The 24,666-nt window shown below is 34.7% G+C and overlaps 1 protein-coding gene across 1 annotated transcript in view; it reads right to left on the minus strand.

The window, feature by feature from the left end:
- The window catches only part of LOC105105466 (disintegrin and metalloproteinase domain-containing protein 18), a 50,366-nt gene that overhangs the window by 1,472 nt on the left and 24,228 nt on the right, over positions 1 to 24,666 (minus strand). Inside the window, exons 12-19 of the mRNA XM_031440053.2 lie at positions 23,527 to 23,710; positions 16,899 to 16,994; positions 16,140 to 16,338; positions 12,687 to 12,792; positions 9,165 to 9,348; positions 6,886 to 6,966; positions 3,491 to 3,609; positions 1,733 to 1,737 (exon numbers count right to left, since the gene is read on the minus strand). Coding sequence (XP_031295913.2) covers positions 1,733 to 1,737; positions 3,491 to 3,609; positions 6,886 to 6,966; positions 9,165 to 9,348; positions 12,687 to 12,792; positions 16,140 to 16,338; positions 16,899 to 16,994; positions 23,527 to 23,710 — 974 coding nt within the window. The remainder of the gene's footprint in view (positions 1 to 1,732; positions 1,738 to 3,490; positions 3,610 to 6,885; positions 6,967 to 9,164; positions 9,349 to 12,686; positions 12,793 to 16,139; positions 16,339 to 16,898; positions 16,995 to 23,526; positions 23,711 to 24,666) is intronic.

Consider the following 24,666-nt stretch of genomic DNA (forward strand, 5'->3'; position numbering starts at 1 on the left):
TTGCTTACAGTTGTAAAATATTCATTCTCATCACTGCATAGAATATCTTCATGTAGAAATAACAGCTGTTCATGCATTCTACTTAAGAGCATTTGGGTAATTTGCAGTTATGGGTGTTATGAATAGTGCTGCTCTGAGTGTTACCCTCCATGTCTCTTAGTCACCATTTGTGTGCATCTCTCTCACGTATATGCCCTTGGAAGTGGCATATTCATAGCATATGTCTATATGGAACATTAGTAAATTTTCCAATGATTTTCCCAAGTGGCTGTAGAAATTACATTCCCATTACCAGTGGATGACAATTTTGGTATATACGATATTTTCCTTTTTTATTATAGTTATTCTTCATATACAATGAAATGCAAACATATAACTGTACAGATGGATAAGATTTAGCAAACGCATACTCCTCCAATAAGGCAAACATCTAAAAGATTCTGTTTTGACAGCTGGGAGTTTTCTTCATTTAATGTAAAATTCTTTTGTTTTTTGATAAGTAAATAACGTAAGTTTAATGCCTGAGATCTGACAACAAAATAGTGTGACTATCATGTTATTTAAATTTTGCTATTTTAACAGCTTTATTGAGTTATTTAAGACATGTATTAATAGGCCTATTTAAAATGTACAATTTTATAGGTTTTATTATATGTATCCATCTATAAAAGTACCACATCAGTCAAAATATGGTTGACCCTTGAAAGACACAGAGGTTAGGATTTTGTTTCCTTATTGGGGGGTTAGGGGTTTTGATCATCAGTGCTTTCTAACAAAAGGTTTATGATCAAAAGGAGGGAATTGATAAAATAAATCTTTACATCTTGAGATATAGGGAAGTCATTCTGGCTTATACATGAGTTAACTTGAATTTTATGCCAACTGAAATAACCTGTTTGTGGCCTATCAGACATATATTGTACACCTTAATTATTAAAGAAAAGGGCATATTGACCAGAAGTAAAGCATGTCCATGTTAAAAATAAAGGTTAAGTGCCCCTCTACCTGGGATGCCAACGCTGGTCCTCCTTTGATGATAGGACTCCCTTCCCAGGTGCCAAGGCCATACCATACATGCTGTACGTGTATGTGCTGGTCTTGTTTTTTTGAAACCTTGAAGAAATGTATCCCTGATCCATTGAATGTTCTTTGTTCTGACAAGATATAAAACTGTGCCGAAAATCCTACTTCTTGAGAGAGCAGCATCTCAGAGCCATCTGGGAAGCTGGCTTCTGGGCTATAGTCCACAGTTTGGCTCGTGTAAAACTTTTTTCTATTCTTATTGTTGATTGTTTATTGATTATTGTCATTGACAGGGTATCCACGCCCAGCAGTCTAAAATCCATGTATAGCTTTAGCATTGGTCCTCCGTGTCTAAGGTTCCCCTTTCGTGGATTCAACCAACCTGGGATGCTGTCGTTTTTTGTTGTTTTTTTTTTTTTGAAAATCTGCACATAAGTGGATCTGGGTGGTGTAAATCTGTGCTGTCCAAGGGTCAAGTGTAATGAGTATATGCGTCATCCACAAAAGTTTCCTCTTGCCCATTTATGATCCTGCCATGCTGCCCCTCCCCCCACAGGCAACCCCTGATCTGATCTGCATTCTTTCACTATAAACTAGTTTGCATGTTCTACAATTTAATACAAATAGAGTCAGACAGTATGTATTCATTATTATCTTGCTTCTTTCACACAACATAAATGTTCACGCCATCTACATTGGCTCATTTAACAATAGCTTGTTCCTTCTTATTATTCGATAATACACTATTGTTTGGATACACCGTGCTTTGTTGATCCATCACCTGTTGATTTGGGTTGTTTCCCAATTTTATCTATTACGCATAAAGTTGTTATGAACATTTGTATACAAAATTCTGTGTGGGTGAAAGCATTCTATTCTCTTGGGTAAAAATGACTGAATTACATGGTTTGAATGTTTACCTTGCAGAAACTGCACAATTTTACATTTCAACAGTAGTGTATGAGATACTACCCTCACACCTTGGCCTTCATGTGGTTAGCCCTTTAAATGTAAACAAATTTTAAAGGAATGTAATGGTATCTAATTGTGATTTTAATTTGCATTTCCTTGATGAACAATGATGTTGAGTATCTTCACATGTGCTTATTTGCCATATCTTCTTTGATAAGATGTTCAGTTCAAATATTTTACCCATTTTTATAGGGCTATTTATTTTTTATTAAGTTTTAAGGATTATATGTCCTGAATGTAAAATTTGTATATATTCTGAATATAGCTTATTAGGTATATACCTAACTGACTTTTAAAAAGCAAAAGTTTTTAATTTTGCTGATATCCAAGTTACTCACTGAATTGCTTTACACTTTTATTGACTATCTGTTTTCTGTATATCTCTGGGTCTGTTTCCAGTTCTTTATTCTGTTCCATTGATCTACATATTTGTGTTGACATCAGTGTTACACTGTTGGTTACTGTAGCTTTATAGAAAGTTTTGAAATTGGGTGGTGTATTTTTTCCAAATCACTCTTTTTCAAAGTAATTTTGGCAATTTTTGGTTCTTTGAATTTCTGTTTAAAGTTTATAATCAGCTTGTCAGTTTCTCAATTGAGCCTGCTGGATGATTTTTACAGGGATTTCCTTTAATGTGTGTGTGTATATATATATATACATATACACACATATATATACACACACACATTATGTCATCTACAAGTAGTGATAGCTTTACTTCTTTCTTTCCAATTTGGAGTCCTTTTATTTCTTTGTTGTTGTTGTTGTTGAATTCCTGTGGGCAGGACTCCCAGTGCTATGTTGAATAAAACTGGTGAGAGTGGGCATCCTTGTCTTGTTCCTGATCTTAGAGGAAAAGCTTTCAGGTTTTCACTCTTGAGTAAAATGTTAACTTTGGGTTTGTCATATATGGCTCTGTTATGTTGAGATATAGTCCCTCTATGCACACTTTGTTGAGAGTTTGTATCGTAAATGGATGTTGAATCAATGAATAGCCACTTGCCTTCATTCATGAGAACAAGAGAAAGTATAAACATGTACTCCATCACCCCAAATGTAATTTACTAGTATTTCCTAATAAATACATATACTTACAGTTCATCATATGTTTTTGTCTAAATTTAACTCAGAATAACACCTCATCCTACAGTCATTTTTTAATAACCTACCAAGTTTTTAATAACATAGAATGCACATAATATGTGTAGTGTTCATTCATCCATACTGAAATTTGTTTTGAATTCATGCTGTAAAATTTATTTATACTTAAGAGTACTATATTCTATCTTGGTAACTAAGTTGATTAAAGCTGAGTGTCTCTGAGGAAAACTCATTACAAATACTATTTAATCCTAATTTAATTAAAGCCACTATTTAAGATAACTATTTTAATTACTCAGGAGATCATGAAAGATGTGACTCAGCAGTATATTTCTTCAATTATTTTATAAAACAATGTTAATATTATATTTTGTTTTGAAAGTTCAGTTTTTACTCACCAGATGTATGAACGTTTCCATCATCAATACTTCCTCCTGGTGAATCAATTTGTAATTCACAATATGGAGGCCTATATCCAGGAAGGCAATGACAATTACCTAAATTATTACATATCTGAAACAGAAAAATGCATAATCACTGTAAATCATGGTAATCTTCAAATGTTATATATAAATACCTAAATTCAAAAGAATAAAATCATTATTTGTTAAGTTTATTAAGACTGTGTATCATGAGGATAGATTAGAAAAAGTAATGAAAATTTTGGCAACATAATAGTCAAAGACAAAATCACTACCCTACATTATAGTTTATTTCTGGCCTGCATATACTGACTGTTTTTGATAAATACTTTGTCTTCCTCAATCATTTTTTAGTAAATGGGAGTCAATAAAATTATGGCCACTGTATTCACAGAGAAGAGCATCATTGGGTGAATTTAGAATTTTTCACAAATAGTACTTCATTTAGTTATTTATGAAACATTTGCTGTCACCACTTCCACATTTTCTATTCATGCACTTTAATTTATATATAAAATATTGTGATAAAACTGCCATCAGTTGACTTGGCCACTTTAATTTCTTATATCCTAGCCCCTTTTTCAAAATTTAATACTATTGATCAACCATTTGTATTTCATTTTTATGTAAATAATTTTTCAAAATAAAACATAGATGCAAAAAAATACTTAAAATATACAATAAAACTTTATAATAAGCTTGAATTGTTAGCAGTTCATATTCAGTGAGTTTACATGTTACCTGTGTTTTGACATTTCAATAATTTAGTATTAATTTTCATTTTAAAGTAAAACATGTAACTAAAATTTTATAAAATTCAAACAGTTCAGATGCACAGAACTAAAAGTGTCTTCATCCACTAATGAAGTCCCACTCTCCATTGCTAACTATTTTCTGTGATATATATATTCATATATAAACACGTATACTCACATCCACAAACCCATGTAAACACACATTCATAGGTTTTTGCCAAACTAACAGACTGATGTTATATTATGACTGTATTCCTATACCTGTATGTATAAATATAGACTGGCACATTTTAAAAATAGACATAATATTCAATGGTATGCATATTTTTATAATTCTGATTCAGGTATTGTGTTCTGTCCATGCACACTGATAGTATTAAATTCTTTGTGTGTAAAGATTATTATTATAATACTCCCAAACTCATTCTGTGAAGCCACAATCATCCTGATACCAAAACCAGGCAAAGATACTACCAAAAAGAGAATTACAGCCCAATATCACTGATGAACATAGATGCAAAAATCCTCACCAAAATATTAGCAAATAGAATCGAACAGCACATAAAAAAGATTGTACATCATGATCAAGTGGGGTTCATCCCAAGGACACAAGGGTGGTTCAGTATACACAAATCAATCAATGTAATACATCACATCAACAAGAGAAAGGACAAAAACCACATGATCATCTCAATAGATGCAGAAAAAGCATTTGATAAAATTCAACACCTATTTATGATAAAAAACTCTCACCAAAGTGAGTATAGAGGGAACATATCTCAACATAATAAAAGCTACATATGACAAACCTACAGCCAGCATAGTACTCAACGGTGAAAAACTCAAAAGCTTCCCACTAAAATCTGGGACAAGACAAGGCTGTTCACTGTCACCACTCCTATTCAACATAGTCTTGGAAGTCCTAGCCACAGCCATCAGGCAAGAGAGAGAAATAAAAGAGATCCAAATTGGAAAAGAAGGGGTAAAAGTGTCACTATATGCAGATGACATGATACTATATATAGAAAACCCTAAAAGGTCCACACAAAAGCTACTAGAACTAATCGACGAATTCAGCAAGGTAGCAGGTTACAAGGTAATGTACAAAAATCAGTTGCATTTCTTTACACTAACGATGAATCAACAAAAAAAGAAAGTAAAGAAAGATTATTAAAATTTTAAGTCTCTTTTCTCTGTAACATTGAATTCCATAAAGTGTCCTTCTGTTTTACACATCAGTATCTCTATTTTTTGATATTTAGTGCAGTGGTGATAAATATTTTAACATAAAATTTAGAAATTAGCATTAGAATATCACTTATTTATTATTTCAAACCTAATTCAAAACCGTTCCCCCTTCCTGAATTAATTTACCATTTTCTAAGCAACATACGTCAACAGAGGATACCATCGATCTCATCATTGCATTTTTACCAACTGAATGAAAGAGAAAGATTGTCAGCTAGAGCAGAAGCAATAGCCAAATAAATAATATTAAATTTTATTAAATGAAGAATGACTTGCTATTTCAGACTGGGTGTGTAATTTGACTTTCTAATAGAAAAAAAAATGAAACAAAAAACATAGACCTTAGACACTTGTCAGCAATATTTCTAAGCTCAAAAACCAAAGAAAAGTAATCTCACAACATTCGGCACAAAGCAAGGGGAATTAAATTAGCATCACCTCTCTCTCTGACTGGACCAAAAGCGACAGGACAGTGCAATACAGTGTACAAAGTTTTGGGAGAGGGGAAGTAAAATGCAATAATCCTCTGACAACAAAGGGATTTTTTTATGTGGAAAGGCAAAATTTTTGCATGGCTGGTATGTGAGACCTCTAAATCTGTATCTCCCACATACGTTTGTCTCTACTCTTTGAAAAAAAAAGTAAATCAGCACCTCATTCCTTTCATTAAGGTAGATGAACAATGACATATTAGAACCTTTATCTAGAATATCAAATCTAAATAGACTGTAACTTCCCTATAACATTAATTTTAGAAAAACTTGACATAATGAATAGTATATCTCAAGAACATCAAACTCGAAGTCGAAAAACACAACTTACAGGTGAAAAGTAAAAGAATGCCAAAGTACCAAAGTGGGCAAGACAGTTATATTTGCAGGGAGAAATCGTTCTTACTTGTTTGATATAAAGATAGAGGAAGAAAGATACAAGAAAAATGTTAAAAGTACAAGGTAACTAGTGACCAAAAAGAAAACGTTATACAATTGAATTTCCTTTGTAAAATATATAAGCCATAAATTTTAATTATGGAAGGTATGAGGGAGAACAAATATGTTCACAATATAAATAAAATGTGCATTTATTCACATAAGAAAACAAATGTGTTTTATTTAAGTAAGTTACAAATTCATAAGTCGTAGTTTCTTACAATAAATTCAGTACACATATACTACAATTCACTTAATAGCATTTGAATCAGTTGAAGATTGGCTAATTTTCTTTATATTAGTTAGCTATTCCTAGGCAAGGTCAGATTGAAAGTCACGTAGACTTTCAATTCTCCCAAACAGGACAGACTTTTATTTTGAATTACCCACAAAAATATCATGAAATTTAGAACTACAAAAAGAAAAGTAACTTACCCCATTACCTTTGCATTTTTCAGTGGCATCACAATTATATCCCATTAAAGGAACTTCTTTGCAGGTTTTATTTACGCAATACTGAAATAAAACAAAACACATAGTATTTCATAATTATTTACAAATTTGATAGGAGAAAACAATTAACTACTTGTTATAGATGTATAAGAGATGCCCAACTTGAGACCTTTTATTCCGTAGTATTCTGACTCTGGTACTCCAATACAAAGATTCTGGCATTCCAATACAAAATTGTGAACAATAATAAATTTTTAAAAATTTTGAGAATGCTTGCCTTAACATAGTTTATATAATAAAGTCATATAATTTTGGTTTTGATACTTACAATTGAGAATTGAATTGAGAATCTTTATCAGGATAGTCTTATTTGTTATGTTAATGTTCTGTTATGAATAACTGGTTAGATCAATATTAATGATTTGTCCCTAAAAAACCGCAACATAATTTATTAATTTGGTTTGGGTTTCAAATATAAATTAATATTTTGGATTATAAGTTATCATGAATCCTTATTATAATGTTGATCAGAATAATCTGACAAGATAAATATTTTAACTTAATTTGTATCCATTGTAAAACCCTTCTGATGTCAAAGGTGGGTAATCCAGTGGTAAATTAGTCATTTTCCCCCTCATTTACCTTTTTCTGTTTTTTTTAACTGAGCTCCTAACTTACGTTCTTTTGATTTCTTTAAAAATATCAGCATATAATATGATTAAATCATTGAAAATAGGAATATATCCAATGAGAACGAAAATTAGCTTTTATTTCCTGAGTGTTGGTATATTGCCAATAAATGAATGATGTTGCATATGCCAGTCTACTTTTGCCCCTTCTCTTCAGTATAACATTGGAAGTTTTAGCCAGAGCAATTAGGCAAGAAAAATGAAAGGCATACACATGTTAAAGAATTAAAATTATTTGTTTGTAGGTGATATGATCTTATATGTCAACTGTAAAGACTCCACACACACAAATACCAGTTAGAACTAATCAGTGAATTCAGTGAAGTTGCAGGCTAGAATATTAACACAAAAATAAAATGCATTTCTTTACACTAACAATGAATATTCTGAAAAGGAAATTTAAAAAAAATCAATTTAGAATAGCATCAACTATTATTAGTCAGCTAAACTTAACCAAGAAGCATACACTGAAAACTAAAAAGAAATACTAAAAAATAAGTTAAATAAACACAAAAAAATAGAAAGCTACCCTGTATTCATGGACTGGAAGACATAATATTGTTACGATATCAATACTATCAAAAGCATCTGTAAATTCAGTGCAGTCTATCAAAATTCCAAAGACACTTTTTTCCCGTCCTAAAATGCATACGGAATCTCAAGAGACTCTATAAATAACCAAAGCAGTCTTAAAAAATAACAGAGCTGGAGGACTCACGCTTTCTGATTTCAAAACTTAATATAAAGCTATAGCAATAAAAACAGTGTGGTTCTGGCATAAATTAAGACGTATTGACTAATGCAACAGAGAGCCCAGAAATAAAGTTACATATATACAAAAGTGAATGTACTAAATGCCACAGTATTTTGTATACATGAAAATGGTTAAAACTGTATGTTTATGTTATGTATTTTTTATTAAATTTAAAACATTAAATAAACCCTTGCATGGAGGTTTTTGGCACTCTTTTTTAAAATTGAAGTACAGTTACAGTGTGTCAATTTCTGGTGTACAGCACGATAAACCTCTGAACCATTTTTGTTCTCCGTTTATTTTTTGACTGCCTGACTAGTACTACACATACGCACGAACACAAGCTCATACATCGCCAAGAGCTTGTATGAGCTTGTGCTCTCCCAGTACAGGCGTCTTGTTTGGGTCTTCCAAACTTCTCACACTGACATTTTGATCATACAGATGAGCCAATGATTGAAGAAACATGAAAACTCAATGAAGTTTCTTTGTGAGACAGGAAAAAACTAAAAACTCAAAATTAGAATTTTATGATTTCAAGCTATTGGAATTCAAAGATCTAAAAAAAATCACTCATAATTTAGTGGAATCTTGTGCTTAAAAACACATGTTCTCACATTAGGAATGATGACAGATTAATCCAAAATGTTATTGGATAACTGAGGCTTAGTTTAATTATCTTTTCATTATCATATGGGAAATATGTGGCAGCACCAGGTTCAAATCCATTCAGTATGATTGTGATAGTCATCATGGAGTATGTAGCTGATAATCACATAATTTAACACAGATAAATATAAATGAGCATATTTTGTTACCATTTGTGCGCCACACACAGTGCCATCAGCCACATAGGCATAATCTCTGCCACCTGATCTCACTGATGATCCTGTAGTTATGCATACATGTCCTTGAGTATACAAATAAACCGCAGATCGAACATCAGTTTTGAAAGGATTCTTTTGTGGCCAAACACAAGCTAATTTTCCACAGAGAACATCCCTGGAAATGAAAAGAAAAAAAGTCTTAATCATTTTGTCTTTTAATGAAATCAGGTTTTTTTTTTAATTTTTTTACATACACATACATACATTCTTTTTCATTAGAGGTTACTGTAAGCTGTTGAATATAGTTCCCTGTGCTATGAAGTATGAACCTGTTTACTTTATATATAGTAGTTAGTATCTGCAAATCTCAAACACTCAATTTATCCCTTCCCACCCCCTCCCCACTCCCGGTAACCATAAGTTTGTTTTCTATGTCTGTTAGTCTGTTTCTGTTTTGTAAATAAGTTCATTTGTTTTTTTTTTTTTTTTAAGATTTCACATATAAGTGATATCATATAGTATTTTTCTTTCTCTTTCTGGCTTTCTTCTTTTAGAATGATGATCTCCAGGTCCATCCATGTTACTGCAAATGGCATTGTTTTATTCTTTTTTATGGCAGAATAGTGTTCCATTGTATATATATCCCACAACTTCTTTATCCAATCTGTCGATGGACATTTGGGTTGTTTCCATGTCTTGGCTATTGTAAATAGTGCTGCTATGAACATTGGGGTGCATGTATGTTTTTGAATTGATGTTCCCTCTGGATATATGGCCAGGAATAGGATTGCTGGATCATATGGTAAGCCTTTTTAGCCTCTGGAGGAATCTCTATACTGTTTTCCATAATATCTGCAGCAAGCTACATTCTCACCAGCAGTGTGGGAGGTTCCCTTTTCTCCACACCCTCTCCAGCATTTATTGTTCATGGGCTTTTGAACGATAGCCTTTCTGACTGGTGTGAGGTGATACCTCATTGTAGTTTTGATTTGCATTTCTAAAAAGAATTGTATTACATGTATGATAACATAAATTGTTGTTTAACTGATAGTATAAAACCAGAAAAATGCCAAAATGACATTGTCTTATGGTGCCCGACAACTGAATGCAACCCAGTTAATTAGCACCGTAGCAGAACTAAAATCTATGCACTGAACTCAAGTATTCAGACATGCCTTCCTTTCCTATTTCAGAACTCAACTTTTACTCTCCCCTCATCATGTTTTATCATATTCTTTGGGAAAATTCATCACCTGCTTATTTCACTTACCATACCACCCCACAGCTTTATACACGTTGTCACAAGTGTCAGGATTTCCACCTTTTTTAAAAGCTGAATATTCCATTGTATGCATTCTACATTTTCTTGATCCCTTGGTGGACACTTACTGTGTCCATACCTTAGCTTTTGCTGGATCATATGGTAGTTCTATTTTTAATTTCCTGAGGAACCTCCATACTGTTTTCCGTAATGACTGTATCAAATTACATTCCCACCAACAGTGCAGGAGGGCTCCCTTTTCTTCACATCCTCACCAGTGTTTGTTATCCATTGTTTTCTGATAATAGCCATTCTAACAGGCATGAGCTGGTAGCTCATTGTGGTTTTGATTTGCATGATCATAATGATTAGTGACATTAAGCAGCTTTTCATGTACTTGTTGGTCAATTGTATGTTTTTGGTTTTTTTTTAAACACATCTGTTTGGGTCCTTTGCCCATTTTTAAATAAAGATTATCATTATTATTTTTAAAATATTGTTTGCTATTGAGATCTAAGAGTTCCTTGCATATTTTGGATATTAACCTCTTATCAGATATGTGGTTTGCAAATATTTCCTCCCATTCCATAGTTTGCCCTTTTATTTTGTGGATGGTTTCCAGTGCTGAGCAGAAGCTTTTTAGTTTGAGACAGTCCTTGTTGTCTAATTTTTCTTTTGTTGCTTTTGCTTTTGGTGCCAATCTGAAAAAAAAAATCATTGCTAAGACCAATGTCAAGACGCTTATCTCCTGTATTTCCTTCTAGGAGTTTTACAGTTTCAAGTCTTACTTTCAAATTTTTTTTCCCACCTTGAGATCATTTTTTTGTGTATAGTATAAGACAGAAGTCCAGTTTATTTTTTTTTTCCTATAGCAATACAGGTTTTCCTACACCATTTATTGAAGAGTCTCTTTTTTCTCCATTTTATAATCTTGACCCCTTTGTTGAAAATTAACTGTGTATGCATGTATTTGTTTCTAGGCTATTCTGTTTCATTGATACATCTGTTTTTATGCTAATAGCATATTCTTTTGATTATTATAGCTTTGTAATATAGTTTAAAATCAGGAAATGTGATGGCTCGAGCTTAATCTCCTTTCTCAATATTGTTTTGGCTATCTAGGATCTTTTGTAGTTCCATTCAATTTTAGGATTATTTTCCTATTTCTGTAAAAAAAAAAAAAGGTCCTTGGGATTTTGTTAGGGATTGTACTGAATCTGTAGATAGCTTTGGGTGGATATTTAGACAACATTAGTTCTTCCAAGCAATTGGTATATAGTGTATTTGTATTTATTTGGGTTTTCTTCAGTATCTTTTATCAATGTCTGATAGTTTTCAGTGTATAGATCTTTCATTCCCTTCGTTAACTTTATTCTGGAATATTTTCTTTTTGATGATATTTATAAATGGGACTGTTTTATTAATTTCTCTTTCCAATATTTCATTGTTCGTCTATAGAAGTATAACTGATTTTTGTATATTGAGATGGTATCTTGCAGCTGTACTGATTTTGTTGACTAGTTCTAACAGTTTTTTGGTAAGTCTCAGGTTGCCCACACATTAAGATCATATCTTCTCTGGCAAAGAAGATTTTGCTTTCCTCCTTCTGATTTGGATGCTTTTTATTTTTTTTTTCTTGCCTAATTGCTCTGGATGGGACTTGCAGTATTACATTGACTAGAAGTGACAAAAGAAGACATTATTGTATTATTCTTGATCTTAGAGGTAATACTCCCAGCTGTTCCCATTAAGTATAATGTTAGCTGTGGGTGCAGAAATGTGTACAAGTTCCTTGTACAAGGAAATACTGGTGATTTGGAGTGGACTACAAAAGAGACAGTAGGGAAAGTGTCTGTCAGTTTCCCGAGTCTCTGGGGAGGATTGCAGTCAGTCCCTAGATGTGTGCTAACTTAGGAACCTGACCTTTAGGTAGCAGATTTCCTAGTATGCAGATGGAAGCCTTCCAGGGAAAGACTTGGAGATGGGTGATTTCATCTGTTCCCTCTGCACTGAGCCCACTTTCTGCCTTTAGTAATGAACACCGGATTTGTCTTAATCTAGTCTCCTTATTAACACACAAGCAGAAAAAAAGAAAAAAGAGAACTGTATTGCACAGAAGAAAAACATAGTACAATATTATTTGAAAATGTTCTCCAGATACATGATTTACTTTCAAATACTATTTAATGTCTCTTGACGAGGAATATATAATTTTTATGATTCAATGAAACAATAAATTTCTATATACATACTTCTGTTCACAAGGTAATGGTTGGGAATTTTGAAAACCACAGTTTCCAAGTCTATTATGCAGAGAATTAACTTCTTCAAAACAGGCAAAGGGAGCACCTTGAGCACCTTAAAATGAAAACATGCCCATTCACTTATTATTCTTAATCCAAATAAAACATTTGTCAATAAAAAGCAAATGAAACTCATTACATTAAAAAATCATGGTCATGATCACACTTATTTTTTCTGTGTGTAGGATATCACTGCAAGTAGAAACTATTGTCTTACCTGTCAGAAAATAGAAAATGATTATATCTATTGTAGTAAATTATGTTATGGTTAAAAACAATTTGCTTATCCTCCCTGTGGAAACGTGTATTTCCTAGTCCAATGTACATCAGGCTTGACCTTGTAACTTGCTCTGCTTAATGAAAAGAGACATTTGGAACATCATTTAGGGGCAAAACCTTCAGAACTAGCAGATAGACTGCCATTTTCTCTTTTTTTGTTTGTTTTTCAATTTTTTGTTGTGGGGGAGCAGTTAGATTTTTTAATTTTACTTTTTCTTTTAATGCAGGTACTGGGGATTGAACCCAGGACCTCATGCATGCTATGCATGTGTTCTACTACTGAGGTATACTCTCCCCTCTTCTATTTTTTTTTTTTTCTGATGGGGGACAAGCAGTGTTTTAAGTAGAGGTTCATGAGTCAGTCTAGGTGTCACAGTAAGGCAATGTGGAGCAGCAGAGAACCTGTATTAGACTTGTAAACCTCAGAGATTTGAGGTTTACTTCCATTCAGTAAACATAGGAATTAGCACCTAGAAGTGGAGTTCTGCTGTAGAACATGCCTAAAACGTGGCATTGTAATCGAAGCCTGGCAGTAAGGTGGCAAGGTTGAGAGTAACGCAAATAACTGAGAGTTGGTGTTATATTACCTTTACTCAATTGCCAAATGATTATATTTGAGTCTCACTGAGTAATTTTGATCTATTCCAATTTAATTTATTTTTCTTCTAAAAATACAAAAACATAGTGGGCTATTATGAATAGTCACTGTCTAGATAGTAAGCATATATGCATGAATCTTATTTGAATTATTCTCAAAAACTCTTTAAAAAGCAAAACATAAAAATAAATTTTGATGAGTTGCCTATGACAACTCTTATCATAGCAGTCCTTCAGTGAGGAAATACGGTTACCTGTGAATGAAATGCATTCTGAGCTTTTTAAAGTTTATGGCCATTAAAATTAGACTATGAATGTGTAAAGTAAAAGGAAATTAAATAAAATTTCAGAATCTACTGATGTGCCACTCCAATCTCTATATACATAAATGCAACTCCTAACATGAGCTGTGAACATGGATTTTTGCCCACGTAGCTAAAACCAAAAACGAAAATCAAACCATGAGAAAAGGAATGTACAATACCATCGTGGAAAATCTGAAATGCTCCTGCAGAAACTAACCTTTAATTCAAATTTAACGTTTATTGACCTTGTGATTCAAGTTCTTCCACTTCTAGAGTTGTGTAATAAGTATTATCTCCTACAGAGGGATCCAAATTTAAGATGAAAGAAATATGACAGGTCTCCCAGCCCTCCACCCAGCTGCGCTGGGACCTGGCATCCTCATCAGTGGGCCCACACCAGACCCAGGACCCCAGGAACCTTGCAGCTAGCTCTGCCAGGACCCAGCTCTCTCCACCAGCAGCCTGCAGCCTGTGCACTAGGCAGGCCTGGCAGCCAACCAGGCCAGGGACCAGCCCCACCTACCAGCACTCCTAGGATTCAGCCCTGCCACAGATTTCCAGTTACATAATAAATGAGTCACAGAGATGAAACATATGGCACAGGGAATATAGTGCATTATATTGTAATATATTTGTATGGTAGTAGATGATTCCTAGACTTACTATGGTGATTATTTCATAATGTGTAGAAATATTGAATCACTATTTTGTGCACCTGGGACTAACATAGTGTTGTAGGTCAATTATGCTGCAGTGAAAAAATATGTAGACACTGGGAGGAAATGCACTGAAATGTAATGGTGGTTATCGCTGCAGGGCAAGGATGATAGGCAGTTGTTAGTTTTTACTTTATGCTTTATGTATTTCTAATTGTCTGCAATGAACATGTATTGCTCGTAAAATTAGAAAACAACAAAAGTCATTAAAATGAAGAAGTAAGAAATGTTGACAAGGAACTGAACAACTGAAGAAAAACTTTCCTCCATCAATCTAAGACCAACTTTACAACCTCACATATAATGTTACATAAATTGCAAATACTGAAACCATGTGACTTTTTACATCTAAGCCTCATGTCGAAGCAGTATGATATCCTCAGATGTACTCAGGAATCCTTTACACTCCTCAAAAATAGTGAGGATTCCAAAAAAGCATTTGTTTATGTGAGTTAAACAACATTGTCTTAGAAATTAAAACTGAGAAATTATTGAAACGTTTCTTGACAAGTAACTCTAATAAATCCATTGTATGCTTATATAAATAATATATCTATAGTGAAAAATAACTTCTTCAAAACAAAATCTCTTTAGTGCCTGGCCCAATAGAATACCGCTGGATTCTTGTATATTCAGTTTGTTGTGTATACTATTTTAGTTGAAGTATATGAAAAAATCAGCCTCATACAGATACACAGTTGGAAAGGGAAGAAATATTTTAATAACTGTTTCAGATAATTGTGGATATTCTTTCTTTTTTTTTTTTGGTCTACACTAAATGTAGACAAATGATAGTTTCTGTAAAGTTGGTTGCAACATGGAACCTGAAATATTATCAGTGAACTGTTTGCACTCTGTTACATTAAAATCCATTGATCTGTCTCAAACCTTGAATGGACTTTTACCCATGCATGATTTTGTGACATCATGCATTGCTCATTTGGAAAATACTGGCTGACTGATTTACGTAGCTCTTCCAAATGTTGACATATTTCATTGTACAATTTCAAGCAAACACATTTGTTAATATTGCCACCAATTTAATCAGATGCATCTTTATTCAAAAGCTATTGGGTCACCGTGGCAGGTATGTTTTCTAAAGCTCGAATTTTCAGTTGAAGGTTTGAATTTTATCATTAGCAACACATTCTTCCAGTATTTGCCTTGAAGTTACAGGCTCACCTCATTCACTTTTGATAAAATTGTCTGCCACATACCCAACTCTTAATAAACAGTTTGTCACAATGACTATTTTAAGTAGAAAAGGCATTCGATTAAAAAAAAAAAAAAGTGGCTAGTTCAGCTGGCAACTCAACCACAAGTTGCACAAGTGCTTCACCACATACTGCAGTAAGAAGCAGAAGTGCTTTCTGTATCCTTCTTGTATAGCACACAGAAGAACATCAGGAAGCCATGGACTCAAAAGTTGGGGCTTAATAGAATTGATAATTTCTACTGCTTCATCAAAGACAAGAAAAAGAGAAATATATAAGAAAGAGCAATACCTTTACCAAATAACTTGGCACACTGGTTATCGATAGTTTGGCATTGTCCATTATAACAATATGCAGTCCCCAACCTGCACAACTGGCCATTCATTGCATAAGTGTCAGGAACACAATTACTAGAAGTTCCATTGCAATACTCTGTAAAATCACACTCTTGATCAATACTCTTCCTGCATGGAGTGCCTGCTACTGATAGCTAGGAGGAAAAAGAAAATCATAAAAAAAAATTTTATTTCTGTTAGCCTGAATCACTGCAGGTGATCAGTGTACATACACATTGAACAATTCTGCTTTTCATTGTTGTAAGTTGCCTGGGCACTCCCTTTGCATACACGTGTGTGTGGTGTATGATTTGACTTATCGGTGTGTGAGTGTTCTTTGCATATTCTGTATACTACACGTGTTATTTGCTATTCGTTTTGCCTGCTCTGCATATATTTTCATGGTCATTTACCATTTATTTGACTTCACAATTGCCTTGAGAGTTGATTTTTTTGTATAGCAGTGTATTTGTTTATGCTGCTCTTTATTTGATAAATTAGAAGATGGTAAGCTGTGGTTACAACACAACAGAATAATCAATAGTAATCTGAGGTGCCTCCTTTATCTCATTGTAGTCATCCGTATATACTTGTGGTGGTTGATGCACCCTTGTTCCACTGAATTATTCTATAATCTATCAATTCCACATTAATTCAATTAACATGGCCTTCTGTTATCACAGTTCAAGTTCCAACATAAATGTTGGAAACTTACCTCACATTTTGATGTACAGCATGATCCAGAACCACATTTTACTGAGCCTTTCAGTTTACATGTATTATAATCACAGCAATTCTTAAATTGACATTCCTAAAATTTCATAAGAAGTACTATATTAGCTAACCACTTAACAGCTCTTGTTTCTTAATCTCAACTCCTATTTAATACTCTTTTGTGTTTAACTTTCTAGTTGCACAACATAGTTATAGTCAATGACGTTCTACTATTTTACTATTTCCAGAATACCCAAAGACACATACAACTATTAGAACTAAATAAATAACATTTAAAATAGCAGTTGATTAGTAACACTTATTACTTAAAATATTTGGTAATTAATTCATAAATTGCCAACATGTAAATATATCATTTGAATTTCCAAGAGAAAATTCTCCCCAGTTGTCTTTTTAGTGATTTGTTTACTAAAGTTTCCCTTTGTGAATAAAGGTAGAGTTAGGCAATATATATAATAAAAATACTTCTGGTGTAGTAATCATATGCAGTGTTTTATTACAATGGATATGTTGACACATGTATTTTCATAAGGTAGATGTCAGTCAACTGTTACTCAAATTAGGTGATAATTTAAATAATGTTAACAAACCAAATATTGTTTTCATATATATATGTTGCATTTATACAATTCTTTTAATAATTTTATATTCTTAACACTTAAAAATCAAACATTTTCCATTTACTCAAAAATCCAGTTTCAAAGATCTTGTCCTTTATTAAGAAGGTAGGATTCTTTTTCATTTAAAATTTTCCATGTTTCCAATTTTTTATGTGTTTATGTGAATAGATATATGTAACATAGATGTTACTTATGTATTTATAACTTATGTACATGTAACATTATTCTGTATGTTAATCTTGTATCCTGCTACCTTGCCAAATTCTTTTATGAGCTCCTAGTAATTTTTGTGTAGCTTTTAGGGTTTTCTATATATAGTATCATGACATCCACAAATAGTGACAGTTTTACCTCTTCTCTTCTGATTTGGATCCCTTTTATTTTATTTTATTTTTTTTTTCTTGCCTGATTGCTGTGGCTAGGACTTTGAAAACTATGTTGGATAGAGATAGTGTGAGTGGGCATCCTTGTCTTGTTCCAGATTTGAGTGGGAAGGCTTTCAGTTTTTCACTGAATATCATGCTGGTTGGGGGTTTGTCATAAGTAGCTTTTATTATGTTGAGATATGTTCCCTCTATACCCACTTTGGTGAGAGTTTTTATCATAAATGAGTGTTGAATTTTATCAAATGCTTTTTTTCTGCATCTATTGAGATGATCATGTGATTTTTGTCCTTTCTCTTGTTGATGTGATGTATCACATTGATTTGCATATGTTGAACCATCCTTGTGTCCCTGGGATGAATCTGCCTTGATCATGGTGTATGATCTTTTTTATGCATTGTTGGATTCTGTTTGCTAATACTTTGTTAAGGACTTTTGCATCTATGTTCGTCAATGATATTGGCCTGTATTTTTCTTTTTTGGTAGTGTCTTTGTCTGGTTTTGGTATCAAGGTGATGGTGGCTTCATAGAATGAGTTTAGGAGTATCCTCTCCTTTTCAGTCTTTTGGAAGAGTTTGAGAAAGATCAGTTTGAGTTTTTTGTATGTCTGGTAGAATTCCCCAGTGAAGCCATCTTGTCCTGGGCTTTTGTTTGTAGGGAGGTTTTTTTTTTTTATTCTAATTCTGTTTCATTTCTAGTGATCAATCTGTCAAGTGATCTGTTTCTTCCTGAGTCAGTCTTGGTGGACTGTATGTTTCCAGAAACTAGTCCATTTCTTCTAGTTTGTCCAATTTGTTGCCATATACTTGTTCACAGTATTTCCTTATAGTTTTCTGTTTTTCTGTAGTATTAGTTGTAATTTCTCCATTTTCCTTTCTTATTTGATTTGTGTTTTCTATCTTTTCTTCTTGGTGAGTCTGGTCAGAGGTTTGTCAGTTTTGTTCACTCTCCCAGAAAACCAGCTCTTGGTTTGATTGATTTTTTCTTTCTTTTTTTTTTAATCTCAATTTTATTTATTTCCTCCCTAATCTTTATTACCCCCTTCCTTCTGCTGACTTTTGGTTTTATTTGCTCCTCTTTTTCTAATTCTTTTAGATGGTAGGTTAGGTTGATTATTTGAGATTGTTCTTGTTTTTTGAGGAAGGCCTATATCGCTATGAACTTCCCTCCTAGGACTGCTTTTGCTGTATCCCATAGATTTTGTGTGCTTGTGTCTTCACTGTTATTTGTCTCAAAGTATTTTTAATTTCGTCTTTGATTTCATTGTTGACCCATTGGTTTTTTAATAGCATGTTATTTAGTCTCCATGCTGTCACTTTTTTCTCATTCGTTTTTCTGTGGTTGATTTCTGGTTTCATGCCCTTGTAGTCAGAAAACATGCTTGAAGTAATTTCTATCCTCTTAAATTTGTTGAGTCTTCCTTTGTGCCTGCGTACGTGGTCTATTCCAGATAATGTTCCATGTGCATTTGAAAAGAATGTATATTCTGTTTTTTGGGGATGTGATGTCCTAAAAATATCAACCAAGTCCAACTATCCAATTCTGTCATTTAGTATCTTCATTGCCTTATTGATTTTTCTGTCTGGAAGATCTGTCCAATGATGTTAACAGGGTGTTAAAGTCTCCTACTGTGATTATGTTCCCATCAATTTCTCCCTTTATGTCTACTAGTATTTGTTTTATATATTTAGGTGCTCCTATATTGTGTGCATATATGTCAATGAGTGTAATATCTTCATCTTGTATTGCTCCTTTAATCATTATATGGTGTCCTTCTTTATCTTTCTTTATGGCCTTTTTTTTAAAGTCTGTTTTGTCTGATATGAGTATTGCTACTCCCGCTTTCTTGTCATTTCCATTTGCATGAAATTTTTTTTATCATTTCCCATCCTCTCCTTTTCAGTCTATGTGTTTCCTTCATCCTAAAATGGGTCTCTTGTATGCAGCATATTGTAGGCCCTTGTTATATTAGCCAATCTGCAACTGTATGTCTTTAGATTGGAGCATTTAGCCCATTGACGTTTACATTAATTATTGATAGATGTGTTTATTGCCACTTTGAACTTAGTTTTCCAGTTGATTTGGTATTTCCTCTTTGTTCCTTTCTTTTTCTTTTTGTGGTTTGATGATTTTCTTTTACATTATATTGGTTTATTTTTGGCTTTTGTGACTGTATTGTATGCTTTTGATTTGTGGTTACCCTGTGTTTCAAGTATATTAACCCATTACATCCATAAAGGCACCCACAGAGCAAATGGGTCCCCTCTGCCTAGGGTGTAAACAAATCTCAGTCCTGCCTATGAAGTTGTGGAGCCGCTCGCTGTGGATCCAAGTTTCAACCCCACCTCCACCTGGGAGCTAGGCACCAGTGAGTATGGTGGCTATGGCTGAGCCCCACCTCTCTTCTCCTGAAAACGCACTAGGAATGGTTCTGTGGGCCTGCACCGCTCCCCACAACACACACACCAGCAGTGTTGGGGGTTTTTTATGGGCGACCCAGGCTGTTTTGTTCTGTATACACTCCCAGCCACAGCACGTAGCACACTCCAGCCCCCTGAGGCTGCCTCTGTGCGGTGGGCCTCAGCCCTCTGCCTGGGCTCTAGCAGCCAATCCCAGCCCACCACTGCTGGCTTGCATTTAGGACTGGGAATCGCAGGGACCCTTTGTGCTGGTTTCTCTCAGTTCTGTCAGCCAAGAGGCTCCTGTGCACTCCTCTGAGTCTCAGATGTTCCCCCTCTGTCCCTGCTGACCCCTCAGTTGGAGAGGGGCATTCAGGCTTAGGAGCATTATTCCTCTTTTGCTGCTCCCTCTCCGCAAGACAAGTTTTTTTTTTTTCCTCCTACCAGATTTTGTGAGAAATCTTGTCTTTTGTAGTAGACAATGTTCTGTCAATGTTCATCAGGTGTTCAGAATGAACAGGCAGGTCTGTGGATGTCTCTGTGTATTTGTGGGAGAGGGTGAGCTAAGAGTATCCTTCTACTCTACCATCTTGGTACCCCTTTCCAGGCTTCTATTTTAATATCGTGGAGTCAGCATCCTTAACATCCATCCCTGGCATGTTTTCCATGTCTTGTCCACACGTATTAACACATTCTACAAATTTTTAAAAAGAACCTCTCTCTTCCAGTATCAAAGAGTATTTCTTCACGTGGGCTCTGCTTAGACTGGAGACTGATTAGCACCAAGGAGGGAAGGCAGGCACAGATCTTGCGCAGAACATGCATCATCTCATGAGACATCCACCTCGTGTGACGTCTCCTGGTCTACGGGAATGTGCAGCTGCTTGATTCCACCGGGGGTAGTGGGAGCTTCGCAGCCCAGGGGGTTCTGAGGAATCCAGAGGTTTTAGGTTTCTAAAGTGCATCTATTCAAGTGTACTAAACTCAGAGACATAAGCACTCATTACCATCTGGCTAGCGATATCCACTTTCAGAATCCTGCCTTGAGTGTCTGCTTCCTAGGACAATTTCTGGTCCTGCTAATGTGCTTTGAGTTTCCCCAGAAAGAGACTCTGAGACAAGGATGCATATGAGTAATTTATTTGGAAGGTGTCCTGGTTTCCCATCAATACTGTTACAAATGACCACAAACTTAGTGACTTAAAGTAATGGGAGGCAATTTTCTCACTGTTTCTATAGGTCGGAATTCAGATAGGCAAACCAGGTCAGCTCCTCTGCTTGCAGTCCCACAGGGTAGAACCAGGGTGTGGGGAAAGAAGCTTCCTGTTTCTTTTGTGGCTGTCAGCCAAGGGCTTGACTTTCCCCCCAGAAACTGTTAGCATTTCTTCTTGCGCTTCCAGAGGTCTTCTCCATCAACAGCAGCTTGAGTCCTTCTCTCTCTCTGAGTCTTTGTGAGCCCCCTTCTGCCACATCGCTCTGACTTTACCTGATGAACATTCTCTGTGTTTAAGGGATCATGTGATTAGATTGGACCCACCCAGATAATCCAGGACAATGTCCCTATTTTAAGGTCCATAACCTCAATTACTTCTGTAAACCACCCTGTGCCATGTAATAGGCACCTCCACAAATTCCACGGGTTAGAGTGAGGACATCTTTGAAGGTGCATTCTGCTTGTCAGCAAAACACTGGTGTGAGAGGGTGGGTGTGAGGGAACGGAAGCAAGCCAATACAAGCGGGTTTGTGAGCTGGTTACCACTCCTGTAAGATAAAGCTAAATCCCACAAGGACCTGCAGGACAATGCAGAATAGGGGATAGCAAACAGTTTCTGTAAAGGATGGAGCAGCAAATAGTTTCTAAGTTTGCTTACATGCCGTGCTATAGGGTCTCTTGTCACTATTCAACTCTGCTGTTGTAGCACAAAAACAGCCCCAGACACTATGCAAACGTCAGGGCATGGCTGCATTCCAGTAAAGTTCCATTCACAAAAATAAGTGGCAGCTGTATTTGGCCCAATGGCTATGATTTGTAGAATTCTGATGCCTCAAGGGATTTCCTCAAGGAATCTGGAACATAATTGTTCTATTCCACTGAGGCAAGAGGAAGCCCTCCAACAGGAAGTGTCAGATACGTGAAGCAAGAACACCTGCAGGAACCATCAGGGCCAAGGGGACCCTGGGAGAGCACTAACGGTGTCTGCCATAGGTCACATTCAGCCTCCACCTGCAGCTGTGAAAACTCACAATGTGTAGATTTAGCCCCAGATTATGTTGTTTCATTTTATCCTTCATTAAAAATAACCAGAATTTTTGGCAGTAATTGGCACCATATTTTAGGGGTTTTAAATGGATGCAAGATAAGCATAGTACCATTTATCAAGACACTAAGATTGACACTGGAAAAATCTGAGATAATTGAAAACCACATATACACATATACAGAGACACAGATACACGTGCATATGTATAACATGTACTGTATACATATAACTTTAGGGAATGATAGATGATTGAAGAGAATTTGTAGGGATTTAGAGTTACGTGAACAAGTAGCGGTTAGCTGGTTGTGTGGGTCAGATAAGAAATTCATTTAACTATGGGTGGAATAATGAAGAAGCTTTATTTTATTCAAATAGGAGGAATCCTTAAATATTACAAAATAATGATATTATATAACAGACTAAATATATGGCCCAATCTGTTGAGAACAATGTGCATTGAACATTTGGTTGATGGGACTATAGTAAATTGCATACCTATACTTGAAATTGAGTAAATAGAACAAATTGTGATCATCCTGAAACCTGAAAATGCAGGAATGTTTGAGAATAATTAAGAAAAACACATGTTCAGATAAACTTGAAACCACAAGAGAGAGAAAAAAACTTGAACCAAGTTCAGGAGAAGTTTGCAGAAAAAACAAGAGACTGAAGTCACATAATTTAAGATAAAAGGGGATTCTTTGAGCCTATACATGCAAAATCTGCTGGCATAATTGGGAATGGTGTGTAGAAACCAAGGTTTCATGACTCATCCATCTTCTCAGTTGAAGAAGTGTGGGGCAGTGATTGATATATCTTAAGTGATCCTCATTTTCATATCTTAATTCTATTGAAGACTTAGTTGCATAAATTGTTCCATCTATACCAGGACTGCTTATTAGAAACATAGGAAATTGTGCTCAGATTTCAGTCTTAATTGCTCACCTCTTCACTGCCACAGTCACATTCTTCATGAGGTTCCAAAATCCCATTACCACACACCGACTGATTTTGGTATAATGGTTTCAATTTTGAAAAGCTCTGAAGACACTGAGTCTCAAATTTTGAAACAAAGTATCTGTAGTCATGCATGCTACAGTTGCTAAAAATCTTTATACCACTGGAAACCCTAAAACAAAATAAAAGTCCTCAGGTTAAATAAGCCTAGTGAATAAAACCACATCTAAACAATGTTCCAAATATTAGGATATGATTTGCAAGATGGCGCAAATGAAAAACTTGTACCTTAGTAGAGACAGAGTCAACCATGATTAAATTTTAATTTATCATTGCTTGTATTTAACATTCTTTTTTTTAAAATAGCATTGAATATTAATCTTTATAGGAAAGCAGTAAGGTTGTAATGGTTAATTTTATCTGTCTATCCATCTGTCATCACCTATCTTTCTCTCTGGCTAATATGCTCTTCTCTCACGTATTGAAAGCTTCCTCCCCTCATTCCCATCAGATACCTGCTCAAATATCGCCTTCTAATGAGATCTTGACAATTTCAGACAATTATCTGAAATTGTGTCACCTCCCACATTCTCCTTCCAATTTTAATATTTATTATTCTACATAGCATCATGGAAAATAAGTTTTTTAAAAATCTGTATCTTTTAAATATATTTTATATGACCTAAATTTTGCAGTGAAATACAAGTTCCTTGAAGTCCTGCATTTTCAGGTTCACAGCTATATGTCCAGTAGACTGTCTGTCTGATAGCTGTGTCTCACAGATGTCCAACAGACATTTCAGATACACAAGGTGCAGCATTGAACTACTGTCATCTCCACATCTGCTGCATCCACTGTTCTCCACTTCTGGCGATTCCATTCTTTTGGTTGCCCAGGCTGATAACCGTGGTGTGACTCCAGATTCTCCTCTTTCCTTCACACACTGTACCAACACACACACACACACACATACATGCACATACACACACAAATATCCAGTTAACAACGTTTATGTTGATTGCATGTTGAAATGGTCATATTTTGGATAGACTGGGTAAAATGAAATATTTTATTAAAATATTACTATAATTCTGTTTATTTTAATGTTTTAATGTAGTGACTCTAAAC

This window comes from Camelus dromedarius, chromosome 22, assembly GCF_036321535.1.
Source record: "Camelus dromedarius isolate mCamDro1 chromosome 22, mCamDro1.pat, whole genome shotgun sequence".
NCBI classification, from domain to species: domain Eukaryota; kingdom Metazoa; phylum Chordata; class Mammalia; order Artiodactyla; family Camelidae; genus Camelus; species Camelus dromedarius.